The sequence below is a fragment of the Pelodiscus sinensis genome, chromosome 5 (assembly GCF_052426305.1).
Source record: "Pelodiscus sinensis isolate ZL-2025 chromosome 5, ASM5242630v1, whole genome shotgun sequence".
Taxonomy (NCBI): domain Eukaryota; kingdom Metazoa; phylum Chordata; order Testudines; family Trionychidae; genus Pelodiscus; species Pelodiscus sinensis.
The window spans coordinates 63,525,816-63,542,151 of record NC_143056.1 but is presented as its reverse complement, the minus strand read 5'-3'; the positions used below and the strand labels follow the sequence as shown (position 1 = coordinate 63,542,151).

General features: G+C 47.0%; 2 protein-coding genes across 13 annotated transcripts in view; one reads left to right on the top strand and one right to left on the bottom strand.

Annotated features, from left to right (window-relative positions):
• Positions 1-15,092, bottom strand: part of CHP1 (calcineurin like EF-hand protein 1) — a 42,637-nt gene extending 27,545 nt beyond the window's left edge. The window contains exons 1-2 of one of the 2 annotated variants that reach the window (XM_025187519.3): positions 14,864-15,092; positions 5,091-5,163 (exon numbers count right to left, since the gene is read on the bottom strand). In XM_025187519.3, coding sequence (XP_025043304.1) covers positions 5,091-5,163; positions 14,864-14,930 — 140 coding nt within the window. In that variant the 5' untranslated portion in view covers positions 14,931-15,092. The remainder of the gene's footprint in view (positions 1-5,090; positions 5,164-14,863) is intronic. The other variant, XM_006128691.5, reaches the window with a different exon arrangement.
• A 185-nt stretch (positions 15,093-15,277) lies between these two features.
• The window catches only part of EXD1 (exonuclease 3'-5' domain containing 1), a 34,594-nt gene continuing 33,535 nt past the window's right edge, over positions 15,278-16,336 (top strand). For 6 of the 11 annotated variants that reach the window (XM_075927137.2, XM_075927136.2, XM_075927124.2 and 3 more), the window contains exon 1: positions 15,287-15,518. The gene's annotated coding sequence lies outside the window, so the exon portion shown is untranslated. Of the gene's footprint in view, positions 15,519-16,336 lie in introns of all 11 variants that reach the window. The other 5 variants (XM_075927130.2, XM_075927129.2, XM_075927128.2 and 2 more) reach the window with 5 other exon arrangements.

Genomic DNA, 16,336 nt, shown 5'->3' with positions numbered 1-16,336 from the left:
AGCAATTTACCCTGCTGGGCTGGAAAGAGAAGTTTGCTGATCCCTCCCCACAGGGGGGAAAAATGTGACACACAATGACCCAATCAATCAAACCGATCCCCACTCATGAATTTTTACCAACAATATTCAGTTGATTAATTAATTCACCCTAATAAAGACAAATTAACTCTTCCACAAAAGCTTCTATAAGCCACACTATTAAAGAGTGTCCTACAACTGGCAGTAATATACTTGTGTACAGACTAGTTTAATTTTAAGTTTAAACAGAGGACACAGGTGTCAACTGGATAGGAAAGTCTCTTTTGGCAGCCATCTTTACTCAATAGTTTAAACATCAAACTTAGTGTGTAGAATAAAAAGGATTATACATATCTGTGCAGGTATTCAAGATTAACATAAGTAACTGGGGTTACAAATGCTTTCCAAACAGTATACATCCTTGTTAGCTTGAAGAAGAATTGGCAAACTTACAGACAAATGAACATGCCTAAAAATTCTCATTCTGACAAACTTCTAATTCTTTCCAACAAAAAAGTGACTAGAAATGTTTGGTTCTGTTTGCATTCAATGTATTACAAATCTACATCAGGAAAAATTGGTTAACCAGTTAAACCTTATGTTTCACCAGTTGATGGGGGAGAGGAAAGGTGGCAGGTTGGCTAGAGCCTTCCCCCTCCCACAAGCAGGGACTGCTCCATTTAAAAGGCAAGTGGGGAGCTACTCGAGTCCCCACAGGTTAACAGAAACTGGTAAGCCTCACTTTAAGGGTGAAGCTTACAGGTAAACCTTTCACATCTATAATCAGAAGGTTAACTCATTTTCAAAGTTTGCCCATAAAAAGTTGCCAATTGTAGAGGAGGAGCGCTAAACTTGAATCACATGTCCACTCCTTGAAGAGTGATGGCTTCAACAGCCTTCTTATTACAACAGTATTTTGTCTCATTCAATTGTTAACATCTTTCCTAACGAAAAAATAAGGTTACCACTATATTCTATCTTCTTAATAAGGATCAGATCACCATCTTGCTTGGAGCTAACTTATTCAAAACAGATTTGCACATCTTTTCAAAATTCCCTAAAGCTTCAGTTTACACTAAGCCATCTCTCTGCAATTTAAGAATAAGTCTGAAAAGAAGCTATTTGTAAGAATCCCAGACGACTAGATTCAATTGGGATCAATGAGTCAATGACCTAGGTCAGTGTTTCTCAACCAGTGGTACAAGTGCCCTTAGGGGTACTAGAGAGAAGTCTGGGGGGTTAAGTCAACTGAAATTTGGGGAAAACTTAATTTGTTTTAAATTTTACAGCGCTTTATTTTAGTACTTTTTACACCCAAAAAATTCATCAACCTGCCAAGCTACGAATAAGCTGTTTAAACAAATGTGTTGCAATGATAGAAAAAATGTGTTTGAAAACTGTAGGTACTGAGGGTACTTTTTTTTTTAAGGGGGTACTTTATAAAAAAGGTTGAGAAACACTGATCTAGGTTATACATTCTCAGACAATGGCCCACTAAATACAATCCATGGTGCACTTCTTGGTGGCCTGCAAGTTTGTCAAAATTTGTTACACGGAGATATCTAACTTTAGTTTTGCAGAGGAAAAAGCTATGTGCAGGCTAGCATGCCAGAGTGACCTTAAATACAATACAAAAAAGGCTTCTGTTTGGGTACTATAAGCCTAGCACAAGCCCTGGATAAGTACAATATTCGCTAGCCATCGCTGAAGCCTGTGCTGTATTGTCTTCAGTTTCTGTGCTAGCTGAATTCAAGCTAGTGTGAATATACTAGTCCTAGCAGTTTTTGCTATATAGATGTTCCCTTAGATTTCAAGGTGTGATGCTTGCTATTAATTGTTGTCGATTCTAAAACTGCATTTTCCAACGTTTATTTGGCTAAATAAACCCTAATAAACTCTTCACACTTCTCATGGCTGGCTCATGTTATATTTCCTTGCTGTGAATTCAGTAGATCAAATTTGCAACAGACATTAACATGTGAGGGTAGCTAACATGTGAATAGAACCAAAATCCCAAATTACCTCAGCAGATTAAAGTCAATTCAGTAATACACAGTTCAACAACCCCAAAGAAAAAAAGTGAGCAGTAAAGGTAAAACAAGTAGGGGATATAGTATCATAACGAGAAGGAACTTTGGTCATCAAATCCAGTCACTTGCACTCATGGAAGGATCAAGCAGCATTTAAACCATTCCAGATCAATGTTTGTCAAACCCACTTTTATAAATCTCCAAAGATTCCACAACTTCTTTAGGCAATTGATTCCAAAAGCTTGCAATTGATTCTACAAGCTTGACCACCCTGGCAGCTAGGAAGTTTTTCATGATCCAGATGCAGCACTTACATAATTAAGTACAATTTTTGTTAATATATATTTAGAAAACCAGGACACAACAAAATGTAGGGAAAGTTGAGGAGTCAACTTCAAACTTTTCTGTACCAAACTCCCTAAGGCCTGGTTGGTTGGCACAGTGTATAACTCAGTTTAAAATTTATTTTTTCTCTCTCTCTCTCCTCCCCCACCCCCATGTTAGTCTGTAACTTTAAAAAAACAAAACTTAAAATTACTGGTCCTATAGCACCTTAGAGACTAACTATATGTATGTTAGTCTCCAAAGTGCTACAGGACCTTTCCTATTTGTTCTCTTATTGAACAAAGTATATAACACTTTTAAAAGATGCAAATGAACTAAGGGTGAATGATTTGCAGATCAAAACAGTATCAAGTTAACTAGGCATTATTTAGACAATTAATAGCCTGTGACTCAGCAGCAACACAAACAATCCTTTTAGGTACAGAAGCAGCTACAAAGAGGATACTGTGGAACAACTTTTGTGATAAGTATTTCTAAGTTAAAGGTGACCTACAAATAAAATATGGGTTTATATTTGTTTCCTTATGTTAAGGCATGATTGCTTGGGGTTTTTTCCTTAAATCTTTGAATTACCAGAGGTGTTAAGTATTTTTCTGAGAGATTTCTTGAGTGGCTCAGACTGTACATTCACATTACAAACTCTTCTAGCAACATGGGGTTGTAAGACAGTTGCTGTTTTCACCGAAGCAGCTCACTGCGCAGCAGGAAGTCTGCACAGAGCCCAGCATGCTGCTGCACCAGGCTCCACATAGATCTCCTGCCATGCAGAGAAACGCTCTTCTGTAGCCAAGAAGAGCACCTGTCCAGTGCTGTTTGACTGAGAGGAAGGGCAGGATACACCTCTCCCAACAGCTGCAGAGGGAGGGGAGGCACTGGGCAGTGTTCCTTAACTCCTAAAGCCACAGCGATGCGGGCAGCAGCACTCAGAGAGGGGCTGGGAGGTAGCACAGGACTAGGTGAGGGGAGCAGGGCAGAGAGTGGGGGGCTCTGGGGCCAGGGGCTAGTGCAGGGGAGAATTGAGTGGGTGGGGCTCTGGAAGAGTTGGTAACAGTGGGGCTCTGAAAACAAGAGGCTGGCACTGGGCTGTCTGGTGGTGGGGAGCTCTAAGGGACTGGAACGGAGACATTTGGGGTGGGGAACTGGCACTGAGGGGCTCTGAGGGAAGGAGTCTGGCGTGGGGGGGTGCAGGGGACTCTGGGGTCAGTGGCTGGCATTGGGGGCATACAGTGGAGAGCTCTAGGAGTTAGGGCCAGCAGCCAATGCTTTTGACAGACTGCCAACAATTTGCATATCATTTGCATAATTAATATGCAAATGAAATTTTTCTTCAACAAATATCTATGACATGAGATTGCAAAACAGCAGCTTCCATAGCTGTATCTGCCCCATTAGTCTCTCTTAGAGGGTCATGAGGGCAAAGACTATTTAGAAATATTGCAACAAAGTTCAGCAGGTATTAGAGCTTTAAGTGATCTGAACAAAAAATACTCTAATCAGGTTCCCACTTGCATGTGGCAAACCACGCATAAGAGTTCTCCACAGAGTTTCCTAAAAGATAAGACCTGAATTTCATGTAGACAGGCAAAGAAAAAAATCTTTTGTAATAGTCCTTTGCACCTTCTATATAGAAGAAAAAAGAATGGTAGCAAAATGTTTTAGCTATAAGTTCAGCATTTCTTGACCCAAGATCCATCTCCACGGGTGTTGCGTAAGTGGCAGAAAGTTACCAAAACCCATTGAAAGTGGAAGATCCAGCTACAAAACCTCCACTGTGGGTCCTCATGCTGTAGAAGAAAAATATTGCTGAGGCTTTGGAGAAGCAATATTTGAAGCAGAAATGGGTTTCCAGAAGTGTTTCAGAAAGCTGCAACAGACTTCTAAATATGGCTGCAAGTGTCAGAGGTCATGACTTTCCAGGACCTCAGTGACTTCTGCAGCAGCCAGTGTGGCTGGCCCAGGGGCTGCATGAACAGCTCAGACTCTCTCTCAAAGTGGGTGACAGGAGAGTGATCACATGAAGAATACCAGTTGTGATCCCTCCCTCAGGGGCCATCTAGTATTGACACCTACACCCTGTCCAGACATGCTGCTCCTGCACCCTCCCTCCTGCCCAGAGCCCACACCTCTTTCCTTCACCCCACATCCTGCTCAGATCCCACACCTCCACCCCAGCTTGTTTCTGCACTGCACATGCCACCCAGAGCGCACACCTCACCTCATTCCTACACTACCTCCAGCCCACTCCTGAATCCCACCCCAGCCTGCTCTGACAGTTCCCTTCCACATACTGAAACCTCCTCATTTTGGCCCTGCCCCAGAGCCTAATAGTTGCCCCACAAAATCTACTAGCCTAAGCCCATAGAAGAATTATCCTTGGGGCTGGATTAAGTTCTGAGCCTTGGCACCTCCTGCCCGACTTCACCAGGGCTGGAGCTTGAGGAGAATGAAGTGAGCATCTTTTTTCTTTCTTTCAAATATCTGCATGTCTAATCACTTTAGATTAGATTTTAAACTCTCTGGAGCAGGGATGGTGCCTTTTAACCTTTTTAATGGTGGTTTACAAAGTACATGTACACTGAAGGCCTGGTATTCAACTAAACATGCAATCAAATGGAAAGATCTATGTACAACATCTCATTATATTAGCCATCATAACAAACTTAGGTTTGCACAAGCTGAATGGTAGAAAGTACCTACCTAAGAGTCCCATTTTCTCCTTTGTCTAGGCTGGTGAACCGGCTGTAGAGACGAGTTATCTGACTGTGGGAAACTGGGGAGGAGGGGGAAGGAAAAAGAGAAAGAAATTAGACAAGTTAGTTTAACATTAACCCTGTACACAAATCAGTTAGTTACCCTGAAGAAGTCATCTTCAAACAGACAGAAAACACAGAAGCACTAGCAAACTTGTCAGCAGTCTGAGCAGCACTGCCTCTTTCCACCTCCCTTAATAGCAAGGACTAAATCTGGGGTTTTCCCATGAAATTGAGGTATAGGCCAATGCTGTACATCAGTAAGTGGGAGCAATTAGGCTGCGGTCTTTAACAATATCAGAGACATTTTCAACCCCTGCAAACATTTTCAAGGCTAAATATTTAGTGACAGCCAAATTCAATCCCAATGTGCATCTCCCCACCACTAAGCTATCGGAATCCACAATCAAAAAGCTTTCAGGTCCCAAAAGCGAATTCTATATGTTGCATCAACCACTTCCCAAAGGCTCACTTAAGTTTGAAGCAACAGCATTCTTCAGCATTTTTATAAAATTATACTGAAAGCAAACTACGTGTCTAAACTGTATCAAATTCAGGTTTTACATCCACAAAATATGAACGTCCTTTAATTGTGTTTTCTGCACTGCCAAACTAACAAACCAAAGCTCATATCTTTCCATGCTTCTGATGAGAACACATTTGCTTAAAGGGAGGATAGTTCCTCTAGAAAAGCTACTAAGCACGAAAGGGAAAAAAGGCAGCAAAGAATGCACATACTTGCCTCCTCCCACAAAAGTCTACCTTAATGTGAATGCAACTTGTTCCCTCTATTTCCTGCTGTACTTGTTTCTATCTGTAAGACCCATTTAAATTAAATAAAAAAGACACTAGGTAAAGGAGCTCAGTTCAGTGAGTAGAGCAATAACACTTTCAGCTCAGAAAGTTCAAGGAAGCCCATATGCAGACACAAAACTATCATTACATACTCAAGTCTATAGTTAGTGGTAGAAATGCCAAACGCAAAACCAACTATTCAAATCAGCCCAGGCACTGGAAGCAACAATTGATGTGACACTGCCAGAGATAATGCCTCTAACACCGTGGTTCCCAACACAGTGCCCATGGGTGCCATGGCACCCACAGGGGCATTTATGTGCGCCCACGCCAGCGTTTTAAAACTACTCACATTCGCCCCTGCTTAGAGCAGGGTCAGCAGCCTGGGGCCCACAACGCAGCACTTTGGAGGCGTGAGCCTCACCCCCACTGCAGCAGGCAGCCCACGCAGGCACTTCAGTAGCCGGAGCAAACCCCACACTGGTCATGTCCGGCTGTGAGGCAGCAACAACCCCCCTCCTTCCCCCCCCACGCAAAACAGCTATGGTGGGGCCCTTTGTGGTGCAGGAGCTGCGAGCCAGCAGGGGAGGGTCCCTCATGGCCACTTCTGCCGCCCCCCCCCGCACAAGCCCATGACCGGACCTGGACAATGACAGCTGCGGGAACCTACCAATCCCCAAGCACATGACCAGGCAGGTCCTGTGGGAGAAACAGGAGAGCAGCGCGTCTCACTGGTAAGTGTCCAGCCCCCCAGCTACTCCCACTCTGATATCTTCACCCATAGAACTCTTCTCCCAGACCCTGCACCCCAATCCCCTGCCCTGAGGCACAATCCATACCCCTGGCCTGACCATTCCTCCCCCCCGCCCCAGTAAAACGTCTGGTATTTTCAGTTTCTCAGCTGAAAAGCCACTTGGGACATTCTTCCCCTGCCATGTGGAAGGGAGTGTGAAATATAAAGGTGCCAGAATTTTTTTGTGTGGGGGAAGAGTGCTTTTTTTGCTCAACATTTGGACATCCCCCCTTTTTATTAATGCAGAATTTTGTTTAAAAATTACAATATAATTAAAATAAAAAATATCCAATTAAATTAAGTTTCTATCAAATTTACCCAATTCACATTTAATATGAAAATAGCCTTCAATTTCACATTTTATGCCTTTTTTGTTGGCATCCACCACACTCTTCCAAAAACATTAATGTGCTATTGGCCACAAACAGGTTGGGGACCTTGAAAGTAGGAATAAGAGATCCTCCGGAAAAGAGCTTTATTCCGGAGGATCGCGCCAGTCTAGACGCTCTTTTCCGGCTTTTCCCCAAGCCGGAAAAAAAGTGGCGGCCATGTTTATTTAAATCCCCCGCGGATTTCCCTATTCCAAAGTTCGAAATTAGCATGCCTCTTCTGGAGAAGGGGCCAGTGTAGACGTAGCCTACCTGATAAGCACAAGCTTATCACAGGGGAGGTAAACCTCAGACCCAGGGGCCGGATTCAACCCAAGGCACACAGGTCCCCTCGTAACATTAGCCTGGGCCCACTAGGCTCTGGTATGTGTGGGGAGCATCTCAGTCAGGGGCCACATTGGTGAGGGTTTGGCTTCTTGTGCTTCTCACTTTATGACCCCAAAAAATTCCTACTGGAGACCACCCAGGGTTATACTAGTATGGATTTTTTGAGTGAGGAATTAACACTCCCCTACAAGGTTAAACTGAAGAATAGTGCTGCCACTAAAGGTTTAAACTAAAGAGGAACACACACACACACACACAGCAGAAGGAACCAAGGCATGTAGATTCTGGAGGGTCTGTCTGCAGATCATGGCTGAGGAGCTGGTCAGGAAAGACACCCGCTGCAGAAAGAGCAGCTTCTCACAGAGCTACTGCCACATGTTCTCCCCTTTTATTGCCTCTATACAACTCCTGTGACTCATCCACATTCGTCACCAAGGAGCATGCCCAGACTTCCCTTGATCCAGCAGAGCAGCAAAGTCTCATTCATTGGTCTGATGACTCATTACCTGATTCCATGTGCTCAGCCTTGCAGTTTCTAATCCCGAACACACAAGTCTCCACTCACATTCATATCTCAGGGGAGAATGGAGTTTAGAGCAAGTTACAAGCAAAGTGGCTGAGAGTTACAAATATTACAAAGTTGCAAAGCTCAATCACCAAGCTTGCAGTAAATTTCTGAGCTTATAAAGCAAAGTTGCTGAGAGTTAGAAAGTTGCAAGGTTTTACAAAGATTACAAGTTGCAGAGTTTAAAAGGCAATGCAGCTGAAACAATTACAAAGCTTCAGAGAATCATTTACAAATCAGTAATGAAGTGACTTACAAGACAACTGCACACACACACTCCCCTCCCCCCCATCCACAGACACAGAGCAATGCATTATCAGGAGGTTTTTGTCAGTCTCTAAGTCATATGTTGGCAGGACCTTACAGTTTAGTGTATTTCCCATAAAATACACGTGTAAAATCAAGTAATCGCTCGAGCGAAGGCTTTTATGCAATGCACTTGTGTGCAGCCCCCAACAGATTTTTCCGTGGGTCAGTGGCCCCTGATGCAAAGAAGGTTCCCCACCCCGGCTTTGTTTTTGGGCAGTGGACTGGAGTATCCACTACTCACTTCCTACACCCCTCCCCTGCTGCCTCAAGAAGTAGCAAGTGGCAGGGGGAGGACACAAGCCAGTGCTGGGGAAGAGGGGGGAGAGCCACCTTAAAAACTGGTTCCACCCAGCACTAGCTCCGCTGGCTGCATCTCTCCGAGGCAACAGGGGAGAAGGGGAGGGGACGATAAGAAGGCGGCCTGCGGCAGGCTAAAGCTCACTGCGAGCAGAAACTACTCCAGCAGTAGCCCCAGTCACCGGAAACAGGGGCTGCTGGACTCCATGCTAACTGGGACTCAGCAGTCCCTTCTTTTACTGGTCCAGGACACTGCACCTCTGCATTTTAAATGTACTAAAAGCCCTGCCGTTCTTACTACATTTAAATACAGAGCTGCAGCATGAGTGGCTCAGTCCCAGCTCAAGCCGGCTCCCAGAGCTGCCTCCACTGTGGCTCTGCAGAGCAGTCCTTATCGACTAATTGTGTAATCAATACAAATAGTACCAACTACACGATTTGTCATGTAACTGCAATTTAATATCCGTAATGCCAATCTGACTGTTGTGCAAGACCAGGCTCATTCGGTACCACACCAACTCTGTTTCAACACCTGATAAATAGGGTTTTTATTAGTTGCAAAGGTTTATCCCTATCTGAATAGGTTGCGCAAAGGTTTATCCCTATCTGAATAGGTTGCACAAGTGTTAAGTCTTTAGTGACTGGGACACTAACTGAACTCTTATTAGGCTTCCCCCCCCCCCCACTGAGGTACCCGAGTTATTTGTTTAAACTCTGCTCGTCTTAGAGAAGGGAACAGCTTCATGTTTGCACCATGTTTCCATGACAACATTGCGTCTTAGCATGGGTTAGGCAATATTGACAATTCCAAACAACATCAAAACACAGCAATTTGGCTCTGGTGTTTCAAGTAGAATTAAGTGACAGGGGAAGAAGGATAAGGAAGTGTGCAGGGATTTCTGCTCCGGTACTATTCTCTGAAAATGCTCAGGTATTTCATCCTTTGGCTCACCTTGCAACTAGCAGATAACTGCCTTCTTGCTAGTAGCTGAGGACATTGTCTTCTCCCCACTGAGAATCTCAACTTCTGAAATGGGGAAAGCCAGTCAGACCTCTTCTAATTAGGGATGTAAAATCCTGTTTAACTGGCTAACCCATTAGAGGGGAGCAGGCAGGCAGCCCCCCCACCACTGCAGGCAGAGGCTGTTGGGGACAGCTAGAGCAGCCCCTGCTGGTGGCTGGCCCCAAAGGTTTTAAGTAGCCCCTTGCCCACTGCAGGGGGGAGCTGTTCCAGCCCGAGTTTACTGGAACTGGTAAGCATAACCTGTTAAAGGTGATGTTAAGCCAGTTAACTTTCCACATCCCTACTGCTAATATGCTCATCCCTCAGCTTTCCTTTTTGCCTTCCCCCAGAGACACTGCCTGAGTTCCTGGGGGATGCTCAAGCCTGCTCCATCCCAAACCCTGCCCCCACTCCATTCCTTCAAGCTCCCACATTGTCTCTTCCTGCACCTGCTCTACCCTCTTTCCCTCCAGCATGCCGCTAACAGTTGATCACCAGCAGCAGAGGAGCTGATCAGGTGGCCGCTGGTAGGCTGAGCAGTTGATATTCCCCCCAAAATCTGCAGCATTCAACTCTGCTGTCTTCAGCTTTGAGTGGCAGCATGAGAATGACAAGACTCTTCGCATTTACACTATCCACAAAATTCTGAAAGGCAACATTGAAACTGAATCCAGTTGTGTTAAATTTCACTTTGCCTTTAGCTTTACCACTCAAAGAAATGTCTTGGAGCAATTTCCAGCCTCAGGAAGATAACATTCCTACTAATCCTTATGAGTAAGATAACTTGTAAATTCTAAGTGCTTTGGGGTAGAAACTGTATCTTTAGTTTTCCATTAAGCACTTATAGTGCCTCAGAACATGCTATCACATTTGCATGTTTACATTTGTTTAATGTTTGGAAAGTTCCTTGCACTCAGGCATCCACTTCAGCTTTTCTATTCAAGTGAAATTTTCCACCCATCTACAAACTTTCACTCATACTTCAGGGAAACCTCTTCCCTTCATAGCCACCAAAATGCTTTTAAATACCTCAATTGGGTCTATTATATAATAACCCTTTGGATGCATATAGGCTTTATATTTCTTTGTCATGCGTTTTTAAAAGCAGCATAGTACAGACACTTAATTCCATGTAGCAGATAAAAAAGTAGTCTTGTGGCACCTTAGAGGCCAACCAAAAAACCCCACCATATATGTGGTATCATAAGCTTTCATGGGCAAAACCCACATCTTCTCATGACAATAGATATTCATTTGAAATTAATTTCCCCAATTAATTCCCTTTTGTGAGCAGGGCAAGAGATGTTCATACAAGTGAACTTGCTCTTTAACCCACTCCTTCTCCACCAAGGAAGGGGACAGCTCAATTGCAATCTGATTAGTCATAAAAGAAGATAATCATAAGATCAAAAAATTCAAAGGGACAGGTCACAAGCATGGCAACAGATATTCTATGACAGAGATTATACCAGGGAGTCTGTTTAAGGCCACATCTCCACTTACTGGCAGATCAACACTCTGGTGATTGATTTTCTGGGGTCTGAGTCAGTCGGTCCAGTAAAGACCTCTAAACTGAAGGCCCTGGGCACCTCCAGTCAGCACAAGCATCCCCCCTTAGTCCTCACGAAACCGAGAAGCAAATGGGAGCATTTCTCTCCTCTACCTCATTTACACAGCTGGAGTTGCATACCTTAAACTCACCTTCCTCATGTGTCCCCCCCCAACCTGCCCTCTGCAGTGTAGACCTGGCCTAAGTGTTTCGCTGCATTACTTTAACACAACAGGAAAAAGGGTGTGAGCTAATAGTTCAACTACTGTACTGTAACATTCCTGTATCTATTCAAGGACCTGTAGAACATTTTCCAAATCTGGCATCATTCCAGATTTCTCCTCTAGTTCTTACACGGATTACTGAAATTTGCACTTTAGAGTGATCTTAAAACGAAGTTCCACGTTAATCAGTAAAGTTATTTAAGATCTTTGTGTGGTACTACCACTACTGTGGACTAGGGATGTAGGATGGTAAGTAACAGAATAGTCAACTAACCACATGAACCGTGTAAATTCTTAGCAGTTAGTTGACTACTCTATAGTCCCCAGGGTTGGGGCCAGCAGCCAGTGCAATCCCCATTCCCAAGGAGCCCCCTGGAATCCACACTGCTGCCTTTGTATCAGAAGCAGCAGTGCCAGGGAAGCCCGTTTTTAAACTGGTTCCCCTCGTGGACCAGCTCCTGCCTGGCACCCCGCACTGCTGCTTCAGATAAAAAGATAGCAGCACGGGGCAGCAACAGCCTCTGTCTGCAGGGGGGTGTCTAAGCTCCCTACAAACAGAGGCTGCTCCAGCCTTTGTCCACAGGGAGCTGAGATCCTTGTGGACAGGGGCTGCTGCTGTGAAACAGCATCTGCGTGCAGCCTGCCTGGGCCTGCCGCAGGTGGGAGTGGGGGCTCCTTGGCAGCCGCCAGCTCCTCCCCCCCCCCCGCTGCTTCTATCAGGGAGGTGGGAGGGGCAGGCAGCACCAGCTCCTGCTCCCCCCTCCCCACCATGCTGCCTCTGATACAGACACAGCCAAGGTAGGGGGAAGAAATGCAAGTAGCCTAGGCTTACTGGTAAATCATCTACTTGGATTCTTGTTCATATCCCTGCTTTGGGCTAAGAAATTCAGAGAGCACAAGTTCAGGAAATTGTGGTTACTCAGGAATCTACTGAGGATTACTTGTCAAATGGCTGGGTTTTAAGGGATATTTAATCTGTTTCCCTTCTTGAAAGCTCTAACTATACAGGTATAGCATTATTGTTATGTATAATCTGAGATTCATTCTGTCAGCATAGAATGCAAATATGAAACAATATAAAACAAACCTAAATTTTGACATCAAGATGGGAGGAAACAAAACAGGTTGCCACGGAGATCTTGTTTATCCACTCCAGGTACAAAAGCTAACATGGAAAACACTGTGCTTAAATTAGCACTATCAACTGTGGCTTTGCACGACAGGGGTCCACTTTCCATGGAGAGAAAGACAGGTCACAGCCACAATTGAGAATACACCTCCTGCAAGTATTCACCAGAAGGCTTAATGCTCAACTCAAATACCCGTTCACTTACTTCCTCCTACCCAGAGGGAACTGGAGAAAATAGGTTAGTAAAACAGACACTGAAGCTAGAATCCTCAGGTGTACTTAATATTGTTGTGCGTTAGTGATGTTCACTTGAACAATTTAGCAGAGGAAGTATCAGCATCACTAAAGCTTCTACAAGTTGATGGATGTTACAGAAACCTTCAGAATGACATATATTCAGTGACACTAACAGTGCTTTTCCACTAGACTTTATTCCAGATACCTTATGAACTGCTTTTCAACTGCCTTTTACTTGTGTAGACATTTACTCGTATGGAAAGTGAGTGTAAGGTGCTAACCAAATGGTGCAATTTTCCTTCTATTATGCAGACCACTCAAGATAGAGCAGAATCAAACTCCCAGGCTGGGTCTAGACTGGCATGATTTTCCACAAATGCTTTTAACGGAAAAGTTTTTCCGTGTGAGTGGAGACTGTTTCAGTCCCTGCTCATGCCATCCCTCACTGTGCCCCCACCTCTGCCTCTCCTCCCCCCCCCCCCCGAGAGATGGTGCTGGGGGAATTGGCTTTTAAGCTGGCTCCCCACTGCACCAGCTCCTGCTCCCCACCTTGCTGCCTCTATCAGAGAGGCAGCAAAGTGGGGGGGGGGGGGGGAAGAGAGAAGTAACTAGTCACATCACTAGTCGACTATCCAATAAGCTTATGATGCTTGAATAGTCAACTAGTGCAGGGCCTGTCGGAGAATCATTCCCAAGTATCTAGCAGTGGTACTTGGACTAGCTAATGAACATTCAGAATATCTAGAACCTGACAGTTTAATTTAACCTTTGCTTTTGTTAAGTTTGGCTCTTCTTAGGAAGAGATTAATACACTTGCAATGTATTCACTCCCTGCCCCCAACCTGCAAGGGAGCACCATGCTTAGAGTGAACCACCAGCTGAGCAGCAGTTGGCAGTTCACTCTAAGCCCCATGTACCCCTTGCAGGGCAGGAGGAGACTTTACATGCTCCCCCTGACCCCAGCCAATCAGGGTCTGGGGGAGGGGGAAGCACACAAATTCTCCCACCCTGCCTCCATCCTGCAAGGGGTGTGAGGCACTTGGAGTTAACATTTGTTAACTAAGCACCACACACCCCTGGCAGGGGAGAAGACTTCATGCACTCCCCCATACCCTGGCCCTGATTGGGTGGGCAGGCAGCAGGGTGATCGCAGGCCAGATCAACCCACTTCGCAAGCCAGCCTGCAGAAGCCCGTTTGCCCACCCCTGTAGTGAAATCCTGATTTACTTCCAGCACTTACATGATGCCTAAGCTATGGTAAAGAATTACAGATGTGTGGAGGCTCCCTGGCCATCTCTGATTTCTAGTGTGCCATGCAGATCTCTGCCATGGCAGAGAATCTCGGTATTGCTGGTTTAGGCCTATCCCCTTAGGAACTCTGCTAGAACCAGGAGTTAAAAACTGCTGGTACTAGCAAAAAGCAGGTAAAACCTTTGCAGATAAGGTGATTTCTCAGCCAAGATAACAGATTTTAAAGAGAAACGATGCAAGGCTTTCACCCTGCATAGTTCTTCTTTAATTGTACAAAATAATGAGGAGGTAGGGTGTGTGAAAGAGGGGATGTAGAGGCCTCGGATTCCCTACAGCAAAGCGTTGCAATCTAGTCGGCTCCTTTGGCCAGAATCACACCCGCACTATGACGGTCTCCTCAGTCCGTGTGTACCTGTCTCCAGTCCCTCTCCCCCCCCCCCCGAAAGTTCTTTCCCAGGACGGGGAAAGGTGCCTGGTCGTGCCCAGAGCACCCGGCGCAAAGGCGGACGAGTTGGCCCCACCGGGCCGGAGCGGGAAAGAAGCGAGCCCCAGGCGGCGCAGCAGCACGGCCGGGCACCCAGAAGCTGCTGTGCCAGGGAGGGCCTGAGGCGGGAGGTATCGCTTCAGCGCGGCTGAGATCGAGCCTGCAGCCCGGCCGACGGGCCCGCGCTCCGAGAACAGCGAGGAAGCGGCGCTGGCTCTCGAGGGCCCGACCCCCGGGCCTGAACTTAGGTGACCAGCCCGAGCCGCAGCCCGACTAGCGCCGACAGGCGCAGCGCGGCCAGCCCCGACTGAGGGGCCGAGAGCGACCGGCCGCCCGCCCGCCCGCGCCGCCCAGCAGCCGCTACTCACAGCCCGTCTCCTTCTTGATCTCCTCGATCTCTTCGTCCCGCAGCAGCGTGGAGGCGCGCGAGCCCATCTCCGGCCGCCGGGTGACAGGCGCCGGCCGCCCAGCGAAGCGGGGGAAGGCAGCGGCGGGCTCGGCCAATCAGCTGCAGCGTGCAGGCCCCGGGCGCTGCACCTGTGCCCCGACCCTGCAAGGGAAGGAACCTGTAACAGACGGCAGCGGACACCCAGCGCCTCCTCTTATCAACCCCGGCTGCGGGGGTGGAGCGCCCCTCCCGCCGCGCGGCGCCCCGCCTCTCACAGAAGAGAGCTCATCGGCGCCTGCGCGGCTCCTCTCCCCCCCTCCCACTAACGGTCACAATTGACGTCATCACGAGAAGCCTTAAAAGCCCATCGAAGAGCCCAGTCCCAGTAGTCAGCGTTCGTAGTAGCGCGGGCGGCTCGTCGTAGGGGGTGCGGTGCAGTGCACTCTGGGAGTTGTAGTTCTCGCCGTCGCTCTGCTGCTAAGCGAGGGGCAGGGCGAGAGTTTGTGGGTTCAAGGTGCCCCGCAGCCTGCGCTGCCCACTACTCGGTAGCTCCGCTCGAGCCCGGAGGTCTTGGTAGCGGAGCTGAGCGCTGTCCCGTGGGGTCCGGGCGCCTGGCGGTTTGATTCCTTTGGCCTGTGTGTGCCCGTGGTGGTGACCTTGCCTCTGGGTTCTCCCGCCCCTGGGGGCGCGGGCCCGGTTGCCCGCCATGCAGCCTGTGCGCGGGCTGAGGGGCCGCCGGCGCGGGGAGCGTGGTTCCTTGTCACGCGCAAGGGCGGCGTTGGGGACGGTCACAAACGCAGCCGCGGCCTGTGGCGGGTCAGCGCTGTGTAGGGCCAGGGGAGGCCGAGAGGAGGGTTTGGTCGGGTAAATCATGGCGACGCCTGTCTAGCTTGGGAGCCGCGGTCTAGCTGGCTGGCCCTCGCAGATCTGCTTCTGTGCCCCTAACAGTGCAATGTGCCGACCACTTCGTTAGTGGATCAATTTAATCTTAGCTGTTAACTGGCCCCATTTCAGGGAGAAACTTGTGATCTAGTCAGCAGAATTTCTGAGGTGGTTCTATATATTTCTACAGTCGTGTGCAAAGGGTCTTCAAATTTTGGCATTTATGCTCCCTTTGGCTGGGAAGCCTATAACACGGGTTTTTAGAGCTAAAACTAATTTCTTCCATTTGCATTGCTCCCTATATGCAGTTGATTAACAAATGCATAGAGCCCTGTGTGGATACAAGATTTGTATGTGCATTATGGGCTGTCAAGCAGTTAAAAAATTAATCTCAATTAATTGCACATGCTGGCCCTTTGAAACATTGCAGTGGGAGCTGGACTCCCATTTCAAAGGGCAGCTGGACTCCCATGCTGACCATTGGCTCAGTGCAGCTGCCCCTTTGAAATGCAATGGCAGTGTTTCAAAGGTGCAGCACTGCATGAAGCCCAAGGGTCAGTAGGCAAGTCCA